The sequence below is a fragment of the Dermacentor albipictus genome, chromosome 6, assembly GCF_038994185.2.
Source record: "Dermacentor albipictus isolate Rhodes 1998 colony chromosome 6, USDA_Dalb.pri_finalv2, whole genome shotgun sequence".
NCBI lineage: Eukaryota > Metazoa > Arthropoda > Arachnida > Ixodida > Ixodidae > Dermacentor > Dermacentor albipictus.
Genome location: NC_091826.1, coordinates 98,510,323 through 98,530,844, shown reverse-complemented (window position 1 = coordinate 98,530,844; position 20,522 = coordinate 98,510,323). Strand labels below are relative to the sequence as shown.

General features: G+C 48.1%; 1 protein-coding gene across 4 annotated transcripts in view; it reads right to left on the bottom strand.

The window, feature by feature from the left end:
* Positions 1-20,522, bottom strand: part of LOC139061301 (calcium-activated chloride channel regulator 1-like) — a 228,341-nt gene that overhangs the window by 72,399 nt on the left and 135,420 nt on the right. For all 4 annotated transcript variants that reach the window (XM_070541077.1, XM_070541078.1, XM_070541079.1 and 1 more), the window contains 2 exons: positions 18,437-18,655; positions 525-795 (listed from right to left, as the gene is read on the bottom strand). In XM_070541077.1, coding sequence (XP_070397178.1) covers positions 525-795; positions 18,437-18,655 — 490 coding nt within the window. The remainder of the gene's footprint in view (positions 1-524; positions 796-18,436; positions 18,656-20,522) is intronic.

Here is a 20,522-nt window from a genome sequence, read left to right as displayed (position 1 = left end):
GACGTATGTACTGGCCGCATCAAGCTTCATAAAATTCATAATGACAACGGACTGCGTGGAGCTGAGCAAGTGGCACTACACTTACGCACACTTAGGCAAATCCCACAGGGGTTCCTGCACAATTTCTTTTTTTTATTGTACTTCGTCCGTAAAAAAATGCGGCCGCCGCGGCCACGATCCAACCTACGACCTCGAACTCAGAAGCGCAAAGCCATACCCTGAGCTACGTGCCGGGTCTGCGAGACATTAGCTTAAATGCACGATAGAACCCTACTACATTCCTTGATCATTTCGATTAGTACAATCACACTTGTCCAGTTCTCACGTGGATTAGTGCCGGAAATGTCTAAGGGCGCTGCAAGTACGTAAATGGGCACTTACGTATACGTCCTCTTTCCCTTATAACAATTTTGGGGGCATTGTACGCTTACTGAACAACATGTATAATATCATAGCCACGTTTAAAATGTCAGATGCTTTTCGTCGAGTCTGAACAGAACAAGCAATTACCGAGATGTCCTTACCTTTGCCGTCGTCACGCAGTCGGGCAGGGCAACTAAGTCCCTGCGTGTTGCGGACCACCACCGTCACGTTTGCGTCCAGGACAACATGGCTTCCTTTGCTCAAATCAACGAATATGATTGCATCCTCTGGTTGCTCGACCTCGTCCTCCGACGCTTCGCACAAAGCCACTATGGGCTCATTGTTGACATCTCTGATTTGGGACGTGACCACCATGGAGACAACGACTGGACCCTTCCTTGAAAACTCCACATGAAGCGTCCACGTACCCGGCTTAAAAAAGAGATCAACCAATCAGTCAATAAATCATGCAATCAATGAATCACTGTATCAGAATGTGAAACGGAGCAAAATCATGACTGCTGGCTACTATGTCGCGAACTCTGTCTCTCTCTCTCTCTCTCTCTTTATATATATATATATATATATATATATATATATATATACACACATATATATATATACATATACATACATTATATATATATATATATATATATATATATATATATATATATATATATCAGCTGGGGAAAGTAACACCATAAAAATGTTTACTGCGCAGAACTTCGGAAAAAAAAACTGGGTGTCCGCCAAACGAACGCGTGCTCGCTTGACAACGACAGCAAAGGTGAAGACGTCATGTTCTATTACTCAAGCCTCAAATATGTATACGTTGCAAGAAGGTGTCCACATAAATTTGCAGTTGAAATAAAGCGCAATTAAAAGAGCGTTGTCGCGCAATCAGTCTCAGCGCCAGCGGCGACGCTACATTGAATATGTCGTGAACTGCGTCTACGCCCCAATCCAGTACGCTCGCAGCGCACCCACACGATTTTTCTACACGCAGCGCCTCAGCGGTAGAGAGCCGTTAGGCCCTCTCGACCATTGTCTACTACACTCTAGCGGTAAGTAGATAAGTAGCTACAGTCTAAGGAAAATCCCGGGGAAAACAAGAGTAACTGGGCCGTGTTGTACCCGTACAACCAGCCCGGATTCCAAATCTATAAGATCCAGAATTATTCTGCGAACTCCCTTTGGACAAACCGGGGGCTGCGCCGAAAGCCACAGCACCCTAACCCTCCCTTGACAAGTCAAGAAGCTGCGCCGCCAGGCAGTCGAGTCCTGTGGAGGAGCATCGGTGAGCGATATGTCCAAACGCGCAAGTGAGTGCTACACAGCCCGGCGCCGTATTTCCTTTCCCTGGAGGTCACCAAGCGCGGCAAACTTGAAGCGGGTGGCAGGCGCTACATTGAATATTGAGAGCCATTGACGGGCTGGTTGGACCTATCGAACGACAGTCGAGTGCTGGCTTTTTATTGGACCGTTTGAGTGACAATCGTTTCTCGGGGCGTTATAAGCCCCGACGCCGCCGCCTGGAAAACCGAATCCACCGAACCACCATGAGCTGAGTGCCGCTCTCCAGTGGATTGAGATGTGTTACACGTTGGAGTCTCGCCGGACGTCGCCTTGCGGGAACAGTGGCGTTTGCGGTTATCTCTCAGCCCCAGTGCCGATCCGATCTTGTCTTGTATAACGACCTGTATTTAGTGCATAAAGTCCCTTTTGTTATTCTCACCGACGCCTGACTCGGAGCCTTCGCCACCGACTAGAGAGCTGGCAACGCTCTGTCACGAAACGGGTGACGAGCGGTACGGGACAACCTCAAAGTCGCAACAGTGGATGACAGCTACACCATTGACGGGCATCGGCTACCTCGGCGCGATGAGTGCCTGAAGTTTACCTCAAACACCAGACTTCCTCTGACACGGGTTATGGTAGCTTAAGGAAGGATTTGTTGTTGCATTGTGTTAACCTTGTGTGTTTCAAGCCTAGTGAGAGTGTTTTGAAAACCAGGGGATGCTGAGGGGCTAAACAGGACAATGTGAGAAATACTTGCGGATGTCTTACTAGCAGCGTTATAGTAGCGTACGGCAGGTATATACAAAAAGGGTAAACAGCAAGAGGACAGTGTGAACGATGGAGAAGTACAAGGTCAAGGAACTTCTCCAAATTTGTGAGGAGTTGGGCACTGAGTTGGGCTCAACAGGAAGAAGGAATGCGATCCTTGAGGTCATGAGGACTGAGGACGTAATGGCTGAGGAAGCCGAAGAGGCCTGGGCGGATATCAATGAACGTCACGAGGAGGAAAAGAAGGAAAAGGAACGTTGCGAGAAGGAAAGAGAAGGAACATCGCGAGCACGAGCTTAAAATGAAAGAGTTGGAAACCCGAAATACCTCGTCCGTGCCTAGTCTCACTTCTAACGGTCCAAGAACACGCGATCAACTTCCACACTTTGTCGTCGGAGAGCATATGGCCAAATACCCCGTCAAATTTGACCACGTGTGCGAACGGAATTGCATTGAACGATCCCTCTGGGCACAGAATCTGTTAGCCTTGCTTCCTGGGGAGGCATCAGACGTAATAACTTGCTTATCGAAAGAGCCGTTTGAGAGTTACAGTGATGGGAAGGAAGCGCTACTGCGGAAGTACTAATTGTCGGCAGAAGCTTTCCGGCAGAGGATCCGGTATGCAAAAAAGGGCAGGGAGTCAAATTTTGACTTCGCATTTTGTCTAAAAGCCGACCTGGTGGAATGCCTGAAGCTTGAAGAGGCTTACGACGACTGCGACAAAATCGTCGAATGCATCGCGTAGGAGCAGCACTACCATTACTTTGATGAGGATGTCAGGCTCTGGCTGCAAACTGGCTAAACTAGGTTAAATAAACAAGGCAGCAGAGTTAGCGGAAGAGTTTTACACCCGCCGCAGCTTGCACAGCAAGGCAGTCCGCGTAGAAAAAGCACATAAGAGAGATGGGTTGTCCGGGAAGCCCGACGAACGGAAGCATATCACGCGTCGCGAGTTTCGGAAAGACAAGTTCCTTACAGAAGAAACTGTAAGGGAAGGACATAATTCATCTCAGAGAGCTAACGATCGTCTCAAGCATTCTCTAGCCAGCGAAACGATACGACGCGTTCTTTTGAAAAACAAAAGCCTTTAACCTGCTACAATTGCAAAGAGCAAGGGCGCAACGCTGGGAACTGGCAAGAGAAAATTTCTTTTGCAACAATACAGGAAACTAACAAAAACATACGACTATTGTAGCCATATATGCAGAAAATTAGGGTAAACAGCAAGAATTGCAGAGCACTTCGGCACTCTTTAGAAACTATGGACGTTGTCCACCCGTCTTTCGACTCCTCGATTGATTTTAAGGGAGAATGCGCTTCCATACGGCATGTGGCAGAGGAGGAGAGTGTCTGTTTACCAATCGCAGCGGTTATTATTGAAGGAGACTTTGGGAAACTTAACAAAGAAGCCGCTGTGTCTGCCGCCCTCCCGGAGTACTTTCCCTACCTCTTCTCAAATAGCTCAGAGCAGCTGCTGATGGATCAGGGCAAATCATTCTTTGCCGACGTGGAATACATGGCCCCCACGCGATCCAAAGCGCGCCAGCTGTCAAAGGAACTTGACTTTGCATCGGTGAGCGAACAGCGGCGCGGCACACGGACCGATAAAAGTAACTTGAGTGGCGAGCAGGCACGGGAGAGGCAGAGCTTGGAGGCTGGCCTGGGCGAGCATGCCCTGGAAGTGACTGGGAGTGACACGTGACGTGCTAGCCACGATATGGACACGACGCTGCAGTTAGGCGACGTGGGCTCCACATTCGCTCCGGTTTTCGCCAGCTGGCAGGAGCTGGCTGCGCTTGAAAGGGAAATCCTGATTCTCGAGCAACAGGAATACTGTTGAATAGCCGATGAGGAAGGGGCCGAAATCCTGAGGACAGTTGATATGAAGGTATGTGGTTTAGAGCTAATGCTGGAACAGCTGACGTTGAACGCGCGACAAAGTGCCGCTCAAAAGGAGGATTAAAAGGGAATCATTTCAGAGTTTAGGGAGGTTTTTTCGAACCGTCCCGGAAAGACCACGGTCCTAGAGCACGACATCGAGTTAGCAACTGAGCAACCGATCCACAGTAAACCGTACCGTTGTTCAGCCGTGCAGAAAAAATCAAGGCTGAGGAGATTCAGCGCATGCGTGACTTGGGGGTTATAGTGCCAAGTGAGAGCGACTACACATCGCCCTTGATACTAGTCCAGGCTCCAGCAAAAGATCCGAGGCCATGCGTCGATTATCGGCGTCTGAACGCGATAACGCGAGATCAGACATATCCGATACCGAAACTGGAAGAAAGGGTAGAGACGGTCTCGAAATCAAATTATATATGTAGCCTGGACCTCGTTGGAAGCTATTGGCGGTAACCCTTACGGAACGAGCTAGCTCCTACGCCGCCTTCATTTTGCCGCTTGGAACGTTCCGCCCACTCATGTTGAGCTTCGGCCTCAAAAACGCGCCGTATTGTTTCTCTAGCCTGACGGACAGAGTGCTTCATGGTTTAGGCGAGTTCGCATTGCCATACCTCGATGATGATGCCATATTTTCGGACACTTGGAAATCACATCTGGAGCACTTGCGAGTCGTGTTGAACACTTTGGAAGAGACAGGCCTTAGTGTGAAACATGTTAAATGTCACCTAGGTTGCCGCGAAGTGACTTATTTGGGCCATGTGGTGGGGCGCGGTCGGCGTAGACCTTCCGACATCAAGGTAGCCGCTATTATGAACTATCCCAGGCCAACCCCGAAGACGGATATAAGGGCCTTTTTAGGTTTAGATGGATATTACCAACACTATGTGAGAGACTACTCTGACCTTGCCAGCCCGCTAACCGACGCGATTCGGAAGTCGAAGCCCGTTAAGGTGACGTTGGACTCGAAGAAAGAAAATGCGTTCCAAATGCTGAAGCGAGCATTGAGCCATAAGCCGGTTCTCACAGCACCAGACTTTTCGAAATGATTCATCATTCAGTGGGACGCGAGTGATTGCGGTGTGGCAGCCGTGCTATGCCAAGAAGATGCTAGTGGTCATGAACGACCAATTTTGTATTTAAGTCGCAAACTAAGTTGTAGAGAAGAGGCATACAGTACCTCTGAGAAAGAGGGCGCCTGCGTTGTGCCGGCCGTTCAGAAGCTGGCTTGTTATGTCTCCGGTTCTAAGTTTCTTGCGGTAACGGACCATTGCCCACTAACTTGGTTAAGTAGCATGCCGTCTGAAAGCGGCCGTTTGCTGAAATGGGGCATGACCCTCCAGCAGCACAGCCTCTTTGTCCGTTATAAGAAGCGAAGGTTGAACGCGAACGCAGATGCTCTAAGTCGTGCATTCTAGGTCTCGCTTCTTTTAGTGACTTAGTAGTTACCTTCTCTTGCTTCGCTACAACCTGTCATGTTCGCAGGGAAATCGCGGAAAAAATTGCATGACCTCCTTTGCTTCCTCAGCAGCATGTTTTCGGTCCACGTGATTTCAAGGGAACCATTCTATATATAAATATAATTGCTGATTATTAATTGTTCCTGATATTTTGGTGTGTTGTTAATTTGAGAAATGGTTGTTTGAGCCGTTTATACCAGATCGTACACCTGCCTCTTGTTGCAGCGGGAGCAAAAAGGGGGATAGCAATTTAGTTAGGTTGATTTTGCTTATGGGCTTGTCTGGTGTTTTACGCGAGACAGAGGGCACTTGCTCGTGTTGGATGTTGCCTTTTGCCGGTCGGTTTTGCAAGCTGCAGTACGACCATCCTTGACAATTGTCGAGAAGCAACGGCATCGGAACGACCCGAGGGCGGCTGGTCGAGGTGCCTTGGCGACAACGCTGTGAGCAGAGCTCCTGTCCCGGCGGCGTATCGACGTTTCTGAACAGGCGCGAGTAAGAGCGGGCGCGAGGGAGAAAATCTGGGGGCTTTTGCTCCTTGAATATTTGACTCAGCTTAGGCACTACGGAGGAGGTTTCTTAGAGTGCGTTGTATTCGTTTGTCCCCTAGACATGCTGGCATTGCGGAGTTCGGCCGAGTTGGTTTATACGCTCCGCCGCTGGCTGCCCGCGCGCTGAGGCAGTGGGCCCGGACGCCGCTTGGTGATCGCTGTGTCTGAAGGGACAATGTTCTGACTGCTGTTTTATAAGTCGCGGGTCGCTTTTTTCGTCGCGACGATAGATCGCATTTTTCTACGAGCACTGCTCCAGGAGGGCACATGTAACCGGCAAACGGAGGCCTCAGGAGAGCACCTAAGGTTATATTAACGCTGGCAGCGCAGGATCTCCGGGGCACCCAAGCGGTAGCGGGGGGGTCAGAGCTGGAAGCCGGGCGGCCCGTGGGTTGAGGCCGCAGAGGCCGAAGCGGGCCTGGGGGTGTTCGCATAAAACATTGGCTGTCTGCGATAGCAAACAGCCAATCTTAAGCTCCCCTGGCACGCGTAGGCCTCTGCGAGCCCCAACTCACGGACCAGTCCGGCTTTTAGCTTTGATATCCCCGTTTCCGCTTTGGTGTCCTGGAGGCGCCGCCAATAATGCGAAACAATGACACGTTGTTTTTACCAGTAAAAACACGATCGAATAAATATGATTGCGTCGAGCCGCCAACTTGCGATGCTAAGTTCAGCACAACCGCGCCCGGCGACTTCTGCCTCACGCCTAGGGACAAGCGCATACACCGCGCGCCAAGAAACTCCTCCGTAGTACCTAGGCAGAGTCACATTTTCAAGGAGCAAAACTCCCCACATTTCTTCTCTCGCACCCACTCTCACTCGCGCATGCGCGCAAACGTCCGTCGTCTCCGCAAGTTCCACGCCCCGCTGTACCTACGAGAAGTTGGAAACACGCGTTCCGGCGAGTGGGACCTGGGCACGTGAAGTTACCAGGCGTCCAGACGCTGGACATGAACTTGGACGAGCCTGACGAACGTGCGCGCCTGGCATCCGAGCCACGTGGAGGCTGCTCGTCTTCCGGGCGCCTTATCTGATCGCGGGGATGCTGTTGTGCCCGTACAACCAGCCCAGATTCCGAATCTACAAGATGCGGAATTTTTCCTGCGAACGCCCTTTGGACAAACCCGGGGCTGCGCGGAAAGGCACAGCGCCCTAACGCTCCCTTGACAAGCCAAGATGCTGCGCCGCCATACAGTGGCGTCCCGTGGAAGAGCATCGGCGAGCGACATGTTAAAACGTGCAACAAATTGCTAGACAGCCCGGCGCCGTATTTCCTTTCCCCTGGAGGTCACCGCGCGCGGCAAATTTGAAGCGGGTATACAGCGCGGTTGCTGGTTGGACCTCTAGGACGACCGTCGAATGCTGGCTTTGTATTGGGCTGTTTGAGTGACAATGGTTTCTCGGGGCTTTATAAGCCCCGACGCCACCGCATGGAAAACCGGATCCACCGAGCCACCGTGAGCCGAGTGCCGCTCCCTATAGTCGGATAAACTTTAGAAAAAAGGGGAGGCCCCGCCCAGATGACCGAAGCGGCGAAGTCACCGGCCGTCCGGCGCATGACGTCGGTATAGAGTGCGCGCCAATTGGTGGATGCTCGTGTGCATTCGCCTCGGAGGAGTAAACGCCCCCTTTTTTCTAAAGTTGTATCCGACTATAGTGGAGTGACATGTGTTACGCGTCGGATTCTCGCCGGACGTCGCCGTGCGGGAACAGTGGCGTTTGCCGTTAGCGCTCGGCCCCAGTGCCAATCAGATCTTGTCCTGTACAATAGCCTGTATGTAGTGCACAAAGTCCCTTTTGTTAGTCTCAGTGACGGCTGACTCGGAGTCTTTGCTACCGACTAGAGAGCTGGCAACGCTCTGTCACGAAACGGGTGGCGAGCGCTACGGGACCACCTCAAAGTTGCAACAACCGTTAATCCTAAAAAGGGCGCTTTCGTCCCTCAAAGGATGAACTGCATGAATGTGCGTGCCATGTGTGAATTTCGGAGAGTAAGTGTTTAGTCCCTGGTCGGAAAGAGAGCAACCGTAGGACGAACGACAACAGTTACTCCCCATGCACTTCGCTGTATTCGTCCGTGTCATGGAGCAATGCGGCGAAAACGGTATTTTCTATAAATCGTGAATAGTTCGAAGTTCGTGCACTGTCTATTGAACTACATGCATAGCAGCACCTTGCCTCATCGTGAGAAAATTGCGTGAAACTTAAAAGCTGCAATGTGAAGAGCCATGCCCTTCGTGCGCACACCATAAGTGAACGATATAGACTAAACGCGCAAGTCATTGATAGACAGCTAGCATTTCTTAGTCAATAGTACCTAAGTTCCTTCCGTTTCAAGGAGTTTGCGAACTGAAGTGATGTGTAGCTCAAATGGGATAAGCTAAGCGACTGAGAAATTGGCCTTCTCCGTCGTCTTGGGTGCCCCGTTTGAGCTCGACGTATACATCGCGTAACGCTTCAGTTTAAATCACTCTAAGAATACTCGGGCTGATTGCTTTTCGCCGTCGGTTTTGGTTGCAAGACCATTCAACGTTAGAGTACCACTGCATAGCGTGCACAGAATGCCAAGTCGCTTTTGCTTTGCCGCACTTGCGTTCCGATGCCTAACTTTGTCTAAATATCCATTCCTGACAACAGACCATCGTGGTGAAGGAGTCTACTTCCGGCAACTGAGCGTGGCGGACGTATGATGATGGGCTCCATCGGAGCGACTACAGCGGCCCGGCCTGGTCGCGGAAACACGCCTATTGCATCGGACAATGAATACCAGGTCGTACTGCCTACTTTGCCTACAGGTCATTTTGTCTTAAACACCGTTTTCCTGCATGGGGACATCAGTCCCCGCCCATACTGGGTGGAAGATTTTCGTGATGCGCTCGCTCCACTTTCGCTCCTGCGGGATGTTATCGCCTTAGACGCGTACGGCATGAGTCACGTGTGGGCGGTTACATTCAAGGATGCCGACGCCACGAAAAAGATTCTCAACATCGCCGAGTTGAAAGTGAAAAATCCGAGGTGTCTTGTGATCGACCCTGCAAACCGGGATGTTCGAAAAAGCTGCACTGGCTCCTTCACACCGTACCAGACGAGGACGTGCGTCTTGCTGTGTGGACGTGCGAGCTGTGGCGCGCTTATGGCGTGTCGGATAAGGGGTCAACTACGAGGATGGTGACCTTGAAGTTGAACGCTGTCGTGAAGCTCGACGACCTGCCGCACCAGGTGAACGTAGTTTCAGAGCGGGCGCTTGTTGTATCGGGCAGGCCACCCCTGTGCCTTCCCTGCCGTGACACAGGTCATATTCGGCGTTACTGCCAAATTTCACGGTGGGGTTCGTGCCATCGCTATGGACACCACGAGGGCCAGTGCGCACGGACATATGCCAGCGCCGCCGGACCAGTGAGCAGTAATGAGACGTGAACACTTCTCATGGATGAGGCCGATGCGGAAGGCGCATCGAAAGAAGCTAGCGGACCAGCGGTGCAGGAGACCACGTCGGCTGCTCCTCGGGCGCACCAGTTGGACGCACAACTCAAGGCTCGCTCATCTTCTGAACAGACGCTTCTACCTATGGGACAGGACGCTGACGCGGCGTCAAAGAACGCAGTAGAAACGCCTGACGCGACTTCGGAGAACGCCACCAAACCGCTGGCGGCGCCCATGAACCTTTCCCCTGAAGGGTCGAGCCACATGACCGGAAAGTGGTCGCACGATGATGCCGTGAGCAAGGCGTTGCAACCGGATGCAATAGGCGGTGATGAGCCTTCTTTTAAAGCATCAGGTATGAGGTGAGCGTCCTGGAAACTGCGGCCAAACATTCCGGCCGAATCACGGCAGGCGGGGAAACCGCCTCCATAGTTTCGCGCTGCAGATCCCGAAATGGGGTTTGGGGGCTTGCGATATTGTCGTGAGGGTGGACACCATAAGATAAGGCTTCTTTTCTCTCGATATGGCAATCCACCTTCCTGAAGCACTACGTGTAGAGACTCGGAATGTACGAGGTTTTGGAGCAAGAAGGCGACAGTGTCAACTTAGTCGCCTTCTCTTTGAAAACAATCTACACGTGGTGGCAATCCAAGAAACCAAAATTGATAGCCAGGAAGTGACTGATCGAATGGTGTCCACTTTCCGTCAGCATTACGATGTTTGTGTGTGTCATTCTGTCGGTGCCTCTGGTGGCTGTACCCTTTTCATCCGGAATAGTGTCGGTATAACTGTGCAATCGCTCTTTTCGTGCCAAAGTGGACGCCTCCTGGTTGTCGATTTTTAGCAATATGGTCTGAATTTCCGTGTCATTTGTGCTTATGCTCCAAATGTAGAAGCAGAGAGAAAACAGTTTTTTGAGCATGTTCAGATTTATCTTGATTGTAAAAACGTGCTAGTTTTGTTGGGTGAGTTCAATTATGTTTGTCGTTCGGTAGACTGCGTAAAAAGGTTTGCCAGTGCGAGATAAGAGTGCGGAGGTCTTGGATGTTTTAGTCCACTACCACAACCTAGAAGATATCGGAAGTGTTGTCACAAATAGCAGGCGTCCGCAATTCACACATTTTCAAGGCGATAGCAATGCACGATTGGACAGGCTGTACGTGTCGCTTGAACTTGTGCCACTATGCACATCGTACGATGTTAAGCCAGTGTCTTTCAGTGACCACTGTCGAGTTATTGCATCCTTTGGTAAAAAAGAACAAAAAAAGTACTTCAAGTGGGAACTTTGGAACCTAATGCGAAATTGATGGAGGATGAGGGTTTCGTTAAGGATGTAGATGAGAAGCTAAAGAAGCTACTCGCAGTGCAATCTTTAAGTATGGGTGTAGAGTGGGAGGAGTTTAACCAATTAGTAAAAATGAAAGCCATAGAAAAAAGTAGCACATTGCGTAATAAATGCATACGAAACGAAACACTGCTTCGTGAGCAACTTGAATTTCTTTCGGGTAAAGAATGCTCCCAACCAGGTACGTACACCAACGAATTAAGGAACATAAAAATTGAGTTGGAGTGAATTGATGCAGAAAAGTACAGAGCGGCGGTTATTCGTGCACGAGCCGAGAAGCTGTGGGCCGGTGAAATGCCCAAAGAACGCGCGTTATCGGACGAAAAACGATACGCTTGCAATAAGGAAATACGGCAAATAAGAAGCGGGAATGACGTTTCGGAGGACCGCAACGTAATGAAACCCGTCGTCGCTGATCATTTCAAAGAATTTATCGGTCAACCACGCACAATTATAGGGGGCTTTAAAGCGGAATTTCTGTCGTTAGTGTAAAGCTGAATGAAGAAGAAACAACGCGTCTGGAACAGCCAATTTCCATGAAAGAAATAGAGGATGCAATAGATTCACTACCTGTTGAAAAAGCACCCGGGCCCTGACTGCCTAGGGGTAGCATATTATAAAACATTCAAACCAATTATAGCCCAGATTCTATTCAAAGTTATCGCTGAGTCGAATCAGCAAAAACGGATACCACTCTCCTTCACAACTTCGCACATTGTTCTGATCCAAAAAACTGAGGCACCTGAAAAACGTCAGTTGGTGGGGCCTTATCGCCTGATAAGCCTTACCAACGTCGACTATAAGATATTTATGAACGTGTTGGCCAAACGATTGCAGGGTGTGATAACGAGGCTGGTCGGCACGCATCAGACCTGTGTTATAAAGGGTAGAAGCATCGCCACCAACATACACGTAGCTCGAAGTGTGCTAGACTGTTGCGATGTATTTGGGGATCGAGTGGCTATGATGTAACTAGATCTCGCTAAAGCCTTCGACCGTGTTTCCCACGATGTTCTCTTCGCCATATTAGAGCACTCTAACGTAGGAAGCGTAATAACAGACGGTGTCAGGATGGCGTGTGCTAACTGCTCAACTCGGGTGATTGTTAACGGGGACCTGACAGACAGCGTGCAAGTGCTGTCTTCTGTCAGGAGGGGACGTCCGCTGTCGCCCCTGCTATTCGCGGCTTGCCTTGAACCTTTGTGCAAGGCCATCCTTGACAATGAACGAATAACTGGCTTCAGGTTAAAGTCAACACAGGTGAAAATATTGGCGTATGCCGAGGACATCGCCATATTCTGTTCAAATAGAAATAGTATTTGTGAGGCGGTTGCGGTAGTTGATCCTTCTGCAAGTGCACCATGGCGCAAATAAACTGGGAGAAGAGTTATGCGTTTTGGCATGGTGATTGGGAAGAAACGCCAGACTACTTCGCTAGACTTCGGTGCTCAACCACTGCAACAACCTACCTAGGCGTGCCTCTCGACTCTTATCGCGACCCTGAGCCGTACTGGAATGAACAAGGGGTGAGAACAAAGGATAAGGCTAACGCGTGGCAGGGGCGACAGCTGTCAATGTCCCCGCGCGCCACAGTTTGTAACCTATTTCTTATGTCCAAGATATGGTATGTCATGAATGTGCTGTGAGCTTCGCGGAACAACATCCAAAAAATTCACCGTATCTTCGCCGTTTTCATATGGGCATCGACTTCGGAAAGGACCAGCCGCACACACTTGTTCTTGCCAGTAAAGAAACGGGGCCTTAGGTTGGCACATTTATTTGTGCGACAAGTTGTGTCGTGCTTTACGCACCTTCGCGATCAGAATGATGTGTTCATTCGCACAGTCATGCAAGTGCTTTTATGTCGTCACCTTCTAGGATTTGTTGTATGCTCGTGTGAAGCAATGCTTGGTGCCGTTAAAGGTTACCTGGGAGAAGTCTTGCTTGCGTACAGAATGTTGCATGTGCGGTTTTCTGTGCAGTACCTCGCTAATATTACTAGGAAAAAACTGTATAAGGACCTTATTGACACTATATATGCTTCTTGTACCGACTTAACGTATGTCAAACCGTGGAGGCCCAGGAGATGTCCTCAAAAAGGGTTAAAAGAATGCCAGTACACCCTTCGGTAAAAACATTTTTCTTTAAATTACACACTAACACATTATCAGTTAAAATATGGATGTATAACAGGGGTATTTTTGTCCCGTGGTCCATTAACTGCTTCTTGTGCAAGAAACCTCAAACGATAGAGCATGCGTTTCTAGGTTGCTGGGACCCCATGTTTTTCTGGGATGTGCTACAAAGAAGTTTAAAGAAAGAGTTACCTTTAGATCCACGTGGAATAAGATTCTTACCGGTAGAAACGGGGGCTTTTCCGTATGACGCTATAATGCTCCTGGGCCTCCAGAGTTTGTGGAAAGCAAGAACGCAGTTCAACAATGCTGATGTCAATTCGCGACATACACGTGATCACTTCATTGAATGTGTAGTACGGTTCAGGGATGTCCATCGGGCGCTCCCTGAACAACCAACATTTATAGACATGTTAGATAAGCTTGCAGCATTGAAAAAATTTTAACATGTCGTGCCAGCAAAATCCTTGTTGACATGTTTGCTTTTTTGTGTATTGTTTGTGTATGTGTAATCCGGCAATAAAGACAAAAAAGAAAACACCATGGTGAAGTGGTGGTTGGAGTGCCTGACTTGTGAACGAGAGGATGTGTGTTCAAATCCTACCTTCGGGCATGTTTCTTTTCCTTTTTTTCAGCTCATTAATTTTTTTATTTGGGTATAAATGCCTAATTTCATCAATTCCACCTTAGCGGAGCATTGAAAACAATTACCGTTACTCCCTTGAGGAGCATCGGAAAAGGGCAACTGTTAGTCCTCGAAGGAGTAAACGCATCGGGAGTAACAGTTCATCCCATGTCAATTAGTCCCCAAAAGGACTAATGTTTGTGACAAATCAGTTATTCCCCAAAAAGACTAACCTCCCTACCCCTTTTAGTCCTTTTTTCTTAGAGTGTAGTCTCTTGTCTCGCCTAGTTTTTTAGAGCACTGCACTCACGGAAAGCTTCACGGTATATAGATTCCAACAGGGCAAGGTAGGATCTGCTGCATCTCTTTACCTAAATAACCATGCCGCATTCTTTTGCTTAATTGAAGGTAGTCATTGCAAGTAGAAACGCCGGTGCACTGAACATGAAGTTGCCTTGGAGGATACCGGGTTCACAAATCAGCATTCAATCGTTACTGAAGGAAACAACAATAAATAAATGGTCAGTTCCCTAATCAGTGAAAGGCTGCACACCCGAAACGACAATAAGGCGGAGTAGCTGCGTCAACAGCGGTAAAAAATAGGCTACGAGCTAAAAATTAGAAGGTATATAAATGGTTTAACTATATATAGCATCATCTACATGAACAAAAAGAAGTTATTTGGTTGCTTACATCGGAAAGTGTTACCCAAGGAGAAACTCTACAAAAACTTTCACGTGATGATTAATGAAAGTAACTGTAAATAGTTTGAAGATATATTTATTTCATTGAAAGTTGTTATGTGAAATACAAAACTACGTATGCTGCTTTATTTATGTACAGAAAGTGAGATTATAACAACTTCCAACGTAAGGATCGGGTAATCCACTACTCCTCTTTACTAATTCCTCGATAACTTTCTAGGGCATTTAATTGGAACTATAATGAAATACGAGTTGAAAAAAAATATGTAAATGTGCGTATTAGCCACAAGTGGTTGGGCCGACCGTCCGAGCAGGGCAGGGACTTTAGCACGAGCGCTGTTTCCCGAGCAAAGCGCCGGAGTGAGTGAGCAATTAGAACGCGCTGGAGAGGATTACCGACTATGGCACCACCTATTCACTACAATTACCGAGGGAACGTAAAAGAAGTCATCCAGCCTCCCTTTGAGTCAATCATAGTACGGCTTGAGACGCTCTGCTTTCGAAATGTTTCGTCCGCGACGGCGCATGTGGGAAGGCTGTTCAACTCGTTCGATCACGTAATTAACGGGGGTGCACGTTCTACGATAAGGTAGGGCCCTTTATACTTGAGAAGTAGTTTTGAAGAGAGCCCAGGTGCAGTGGAAGGAATGGAGAGCCAATAAAGAGCTCTAGCAAGGAAGGTTGGTGCAGAAGTGGTACCACTACAAGTGCTCTTCTGGAAGTCATGATCGTGGTGCTCTTCTGAGGCACGTGCGAGATCGCGGCACTCTTCAGTATGTCTTTGCACTGCGGAAATGCGCGCACATTCAGATACATCCGGAGGGTACGGTAGAATTGTGTGGATGGCGTGCGACGGTGGCCGATACTACACAAAGAAATAGGGTGGAAAGTCAGTGGTGCTCTGAGTAGTAATGTTGTAGAGTAGGTTAGGAAGGGCAGAATGACGTCCCAATTTCTGTCGTGGGAGGCGACGTACATTGCAAGCAGGTCACCGAGCGTACTGTTGAAGCGTTCTGCAAGGCCATCGGTTTGAGGATGGTACGCCGTAGCTGTGCTATGAACATGGTGGCACTCTTTAAGAATGGATTCAACCACTTCGGATAGGAACACACGTCCGAGATTACTAAGTAGTTTCTCAGGTGGCGCATGGCGCAGGATGAATCGAAGAAGCAGGAAGGAGGGAACATCACACCCGCGCGCTGTAGCGGCCGGGAGGGCGACGGATTCTGCATATGGCAAGATGTGCTGAACTGCCACAATGGCCGAGTGGTTTGAAGGCGATGTCAGAGGAAGCGCCCCATACAAATCAATGTCGACGCGCTCAAAAGGCCGGGTAGGGCAAGGTAGAGGCTGCAGACTGGCTGGCGAGAGGAGAGGTGGAGATTTCCGGCGCTGAGCATCGGGGCAAACGCGAACTAGCTTGCGAACGTAGTTGTAGATCCCTTGCCAATAGTACCGCTGTGGTAGGCGCAGATAAGTTTTGAAAACTCCCGAGTGTGCACACTGTGAATCGGCGTGGAATGCTGCCCATGTATCCGAACGGATGATGATGATGATGAAGCAACATTCACTGGGCCCGAAATAAATCGGTGGTGCACGCGGTCTGCGGTCGGTGTACTACTTATATCCACTGGCGCCGGTCAGGGTTGTAAGTACGCCGGTGAGACCGTTTGTCGCAAATAGCGAAATCGTGACCTTGAAGAGGCAACGTGCGTGTGTTTGCTATCGCTTATGGCCGAGAAAGTAGTTTATAAGAGAGACAATGCAATGGTCCTCGCGCTGCTCAGACGCGATGCTGATAAGCTTGAGCGAAGAAACTGCAAGGTGGTAAGGGAAGAAGCAGGCAATGTCGGATAAGAAAAAAAGTGAGAGCCCGCCACTGTCAGTATGCTGGCGTCCGCTGAGGTACAGCACGCGGATATCGTAGTCCTTGAGGCGAAGTGCCCATCGGGCATATTCGCTTGAGGGAGCTTTCAAGGTGGGCAGCCAGCATAGTGTATGGTGCTACGTGAATACATCAAATGGACAGCCACCAAAATAGGGATTGAACTTTGCGAGAGCCCAGCTGAGATGGCTAGGCACTCCTTTCTGTCACCGTTGATTTGTCTCTGTTTTCAGAAGCGTACGACTTTGATAGGCCACTACATTTAAGAAAGGCCTTCGCGTTGGGCGAGAAAACAGGTGAGGCAAACAGCGCTGTTTTCTGTGTGCACCTCGGTAGGTTTTGGGGATCGTATTAGAGTAAAATTGGCAGAGACGTCAGCAAACGACTGAGCTATGCGAACGCCTAGTTCTAGTTCGACGTGTGTGCTACAAATATTGGTATTGTGTTGCGAGAGAAAATCCCAGCCGAGAATAGCGTTAACCGAGGATAACGCTGCAGTGTAGGCCTAGGCAAGAGTTCGGCAAATTGGAGAGGCCTACGGGGAGAGGGTGGTCGGGTCCTCCCGACGACTTCGGCGTAGCGAAGTGGTGCAGTCGACGCGACCACTTCGGATGGCCAACGAGGTCCTCGTATAGCCTAGTTAAACAGCCGAAAGAAGATGTGGGCACTGGTCTGGCAAGATATGGGCGATTACCTGCTCGATTGTACGATGGAGCGGAGGCATAAAAAACAATGCAGGCTGTTGTAGATAAGTAGGCTGGGCCAATAATATCAAGGAGAGCTGTTGTGCAACTTGCACCTGAACGAACGCCTTCATTTAAGCAACGGAGATGGTAGCTAAACTAGCAACGAGATCGTCGAACGAGGAAGGGCGACGTGGCAACGAGCCCTGCCTGCGTAGCTCCTCGTAGCTTTGGCATAGAGTGACAACATTGGTCAATGACTGAAGTTTTCGGGCAGCTAGCATGTTGTATGCATCGTCCTCTATCCTCTTTATCAAATTTCTGATTTAGTCGGACTCCGACATGGTCGCGTCGACATTCTTACACAAGTCCATTGCATCCTAAATGTACCCACCCAGCAAATGATTCACCTTGCTGCTGTACACGTTCTCGAAATTGCGATTCCACCGGCAGCTCGAGCACAGCAGGGCGCCCGAACAAAGCCCCTAAAGAGGTCTTGAACGAGAACTACGTCGGAAAAGCAGTCTCACGGCACTTGTCACAGACTGGCGAGAACCGCAAGAGGGAAGAGCATGTTGTTCAGCTTAGAGAAAAGGTCTCATTTGTTTTGGGCGCTTACTCTATCATATGTCGTCAGCCAGTTCTCGATGTCGGTGTCGTCCGTGCCTGTCAGAATGACAGGATACCTTCGGTGAAGTACAACGCAGCACATGACCGACAGAGGAGGTGCTGGCTTGGATGTCTCTTCAGGCATGAGTGAGCGTAGGGTACGGGATCGAAGTTCCAGGATTGACGCTGTAGGCCTAAACAAACTCCACCATTTCTAAACATGTTTGTTAGCTGGCGGCAGTTAGGCCAGGGTACGAACTCTCAGCACGAGCAGCGTTTCCCGAGCACAGCGCTGGAGAGGATTGCCTAACTATGCCATACCTCTTCTTCGCTACAGCTCACATTTTCAAACCTGAGAGACTCTGATGATCTGTGTTGCTGTGAACTTCCTATTAGCAGATGCGAGAGCAAAATTCAGACTGCCTCGAGCTATGTCAAGCTCTTCGGGTTGCACAGTATTCCATTAATACGGCATTCATAAATGCGCACTAAACGGCGTGAGTGATACCAACCAAACTAGAAGGTCAGCTGAGGACAGACTTTCAAACAGACATATATGAACTGAAATGCTAATCGAACGTGGACTGGTACGTCAAAATTTTTATCATGTCTCTTGACAAAAAACATATTCAAACAAAACTTATCTGCTTATTATACGAATCCTAGCTTCTAAGAGTAAAGTCATACCATGGCTGGGCTTGGTATGGTAAGTAGTTTGTCCTCGTCGTTTTCAGTTTCCAGACAGCTCTGACACCTCTTTCCCGTGGGGTCAACAAGCCAGCCCGTGAGGGAGTCTCTTCCAGTGGATAGAGGCGTGATGGTAGCGATCGTGTTGTTTCCCAAGCCTTCATCAACAATAAATGTTTCTTGGACAGTTCCGGTGAAGCGCTTTGTTTTGTGCATAATCTGTGAAACGAAGAAATGCTAGTTTACTTACTTTACAAGGGGTTCCAACCAATCTGTCAAAGAGGTCTATCGCTAAAAGCTGTTCATCAGATCGGTTTGACACAAGCTCATGCTACCGTCACTTCTCTACAAAGGGATCGGCGATACCAGCAAGCGAGCAACAATACTGAAAAGGACAAATACATAAGATAAAAATTTCCTAGAATACAAGTGCGCGTGTAGCAAAAGTTGTAAGGGGTTCATAATTTTAAAAAATTTGTTAGCAAAGAAAGAACTTTATAAGGCTATTTTCGGAAGTTACATGACAAACTTCTGTGTTCGCCTCAATGTGGGTAGTTCAGCTGATAGTTTTTCTGCGAAGTAGATTATTTAGTCAATAGTGTGTTGCCCATTTTTTTTTTTTTTTTGTGAGTGACGCGATCTGGCCATTCAGGAAGATGTATTTTAAATAGTTCTCGCGAAGGCTCAGGAAAACTGGTTGATATAGCGTAACGCAGAGGACAACATCGGGTACCCAGTATTTAGATACATTACAATGTATCGTCAATTCTTCCTATCACCTTGCAAACAGGTTGTCAATGTTTATTAGGGAATTCTAAACTCTAATTCACCATGAATTTACCTTTACACCCATATATGCGAGGACCAAGAACTTCAATTTCATTAAGGAATTGTGACCTCGAATTCACCCTGAATTTAACTGTACACCTATACACTCCAAGACCAACATCTCCAAATTCAGCTTTCTTCGCCGGCCAACAGAACTCGAACTCATTTAGGCGGCGGTGTTCGTTGTGTGCCATTCGATAACAATGTGTCTATACTTAGCGACAGCAAACACGTGTTTGCGTAATTTATCTTGCTGAACTTGTTCAATCTTGATGGATTTCTCTGTTCATATATATACATATATATTATATATTATATATATATATATATATATATATATATATATATATATATATATATATATATATATATATATATATATATATATATATATATATGTCCCTCTCATAGTGTCCTTTGTACGTACCCACTACCGCACTAGGCCTTACGGGGCTGCAGTATGCTTAAATGTAAATAAATAAAAGAAATAAAAAGGACTTACTGCAATGCTCCCCGCACGCGGTTCGATGCATACTACACCGAACGGAAGGAGTTCATCCACCTAACCACAGTGTGCGAAGTGCCATACTTATATTTATGTTCTTGGGATTCACATGCCTAAGCCCTGTATTTATTTTTTTTATTATGCCTTCGGGGCCACAGACGTTACGGACGGGAGTCCTTATGAACAATCAACAAAAAACAGCAAAAATACCACGCGTACCTAGTAATTTGTACCACATTTAAAGAAATATGCAAGTGCCACGTACAAGAACAGAAGTCACTCTGTTTGCCATCGCTTGCAGCAAGTCAAACTAGTGTATCATGCGTAAATGATTATTTATTTGTAATCATCGTCTCATATATTGTAATTAGAGTAAAAGTATTATTGAGAAAGTACCCAGTCATGCTGAAAAACTGCCGGTCCTGCGTTCTGATATTCAATACGCACCCTATAAATGTTTTTCCACGCGTGAATTAAAGCACACGAAATGCAAAAAATTACCGCGCGACTACTTGACCTTTTAAATAATATATCTAAACCATAAAAAATATTGTGTTACCCACCGACTTGCATGACACAGCTGCTTTGTGAGATAGAATTTAGGAAAATGTTTCCAATGAAAGTATCTGTTTGATGTAAATTTTAAACTAATAGAAAAAGTTTTCATTTCAGCTTAACAGTCGGTGTTTACAGAACAGCGACATCTGCTTGCTGTCCAGCTACAGATATTTATAGTTTTGCACGCTTCGATTG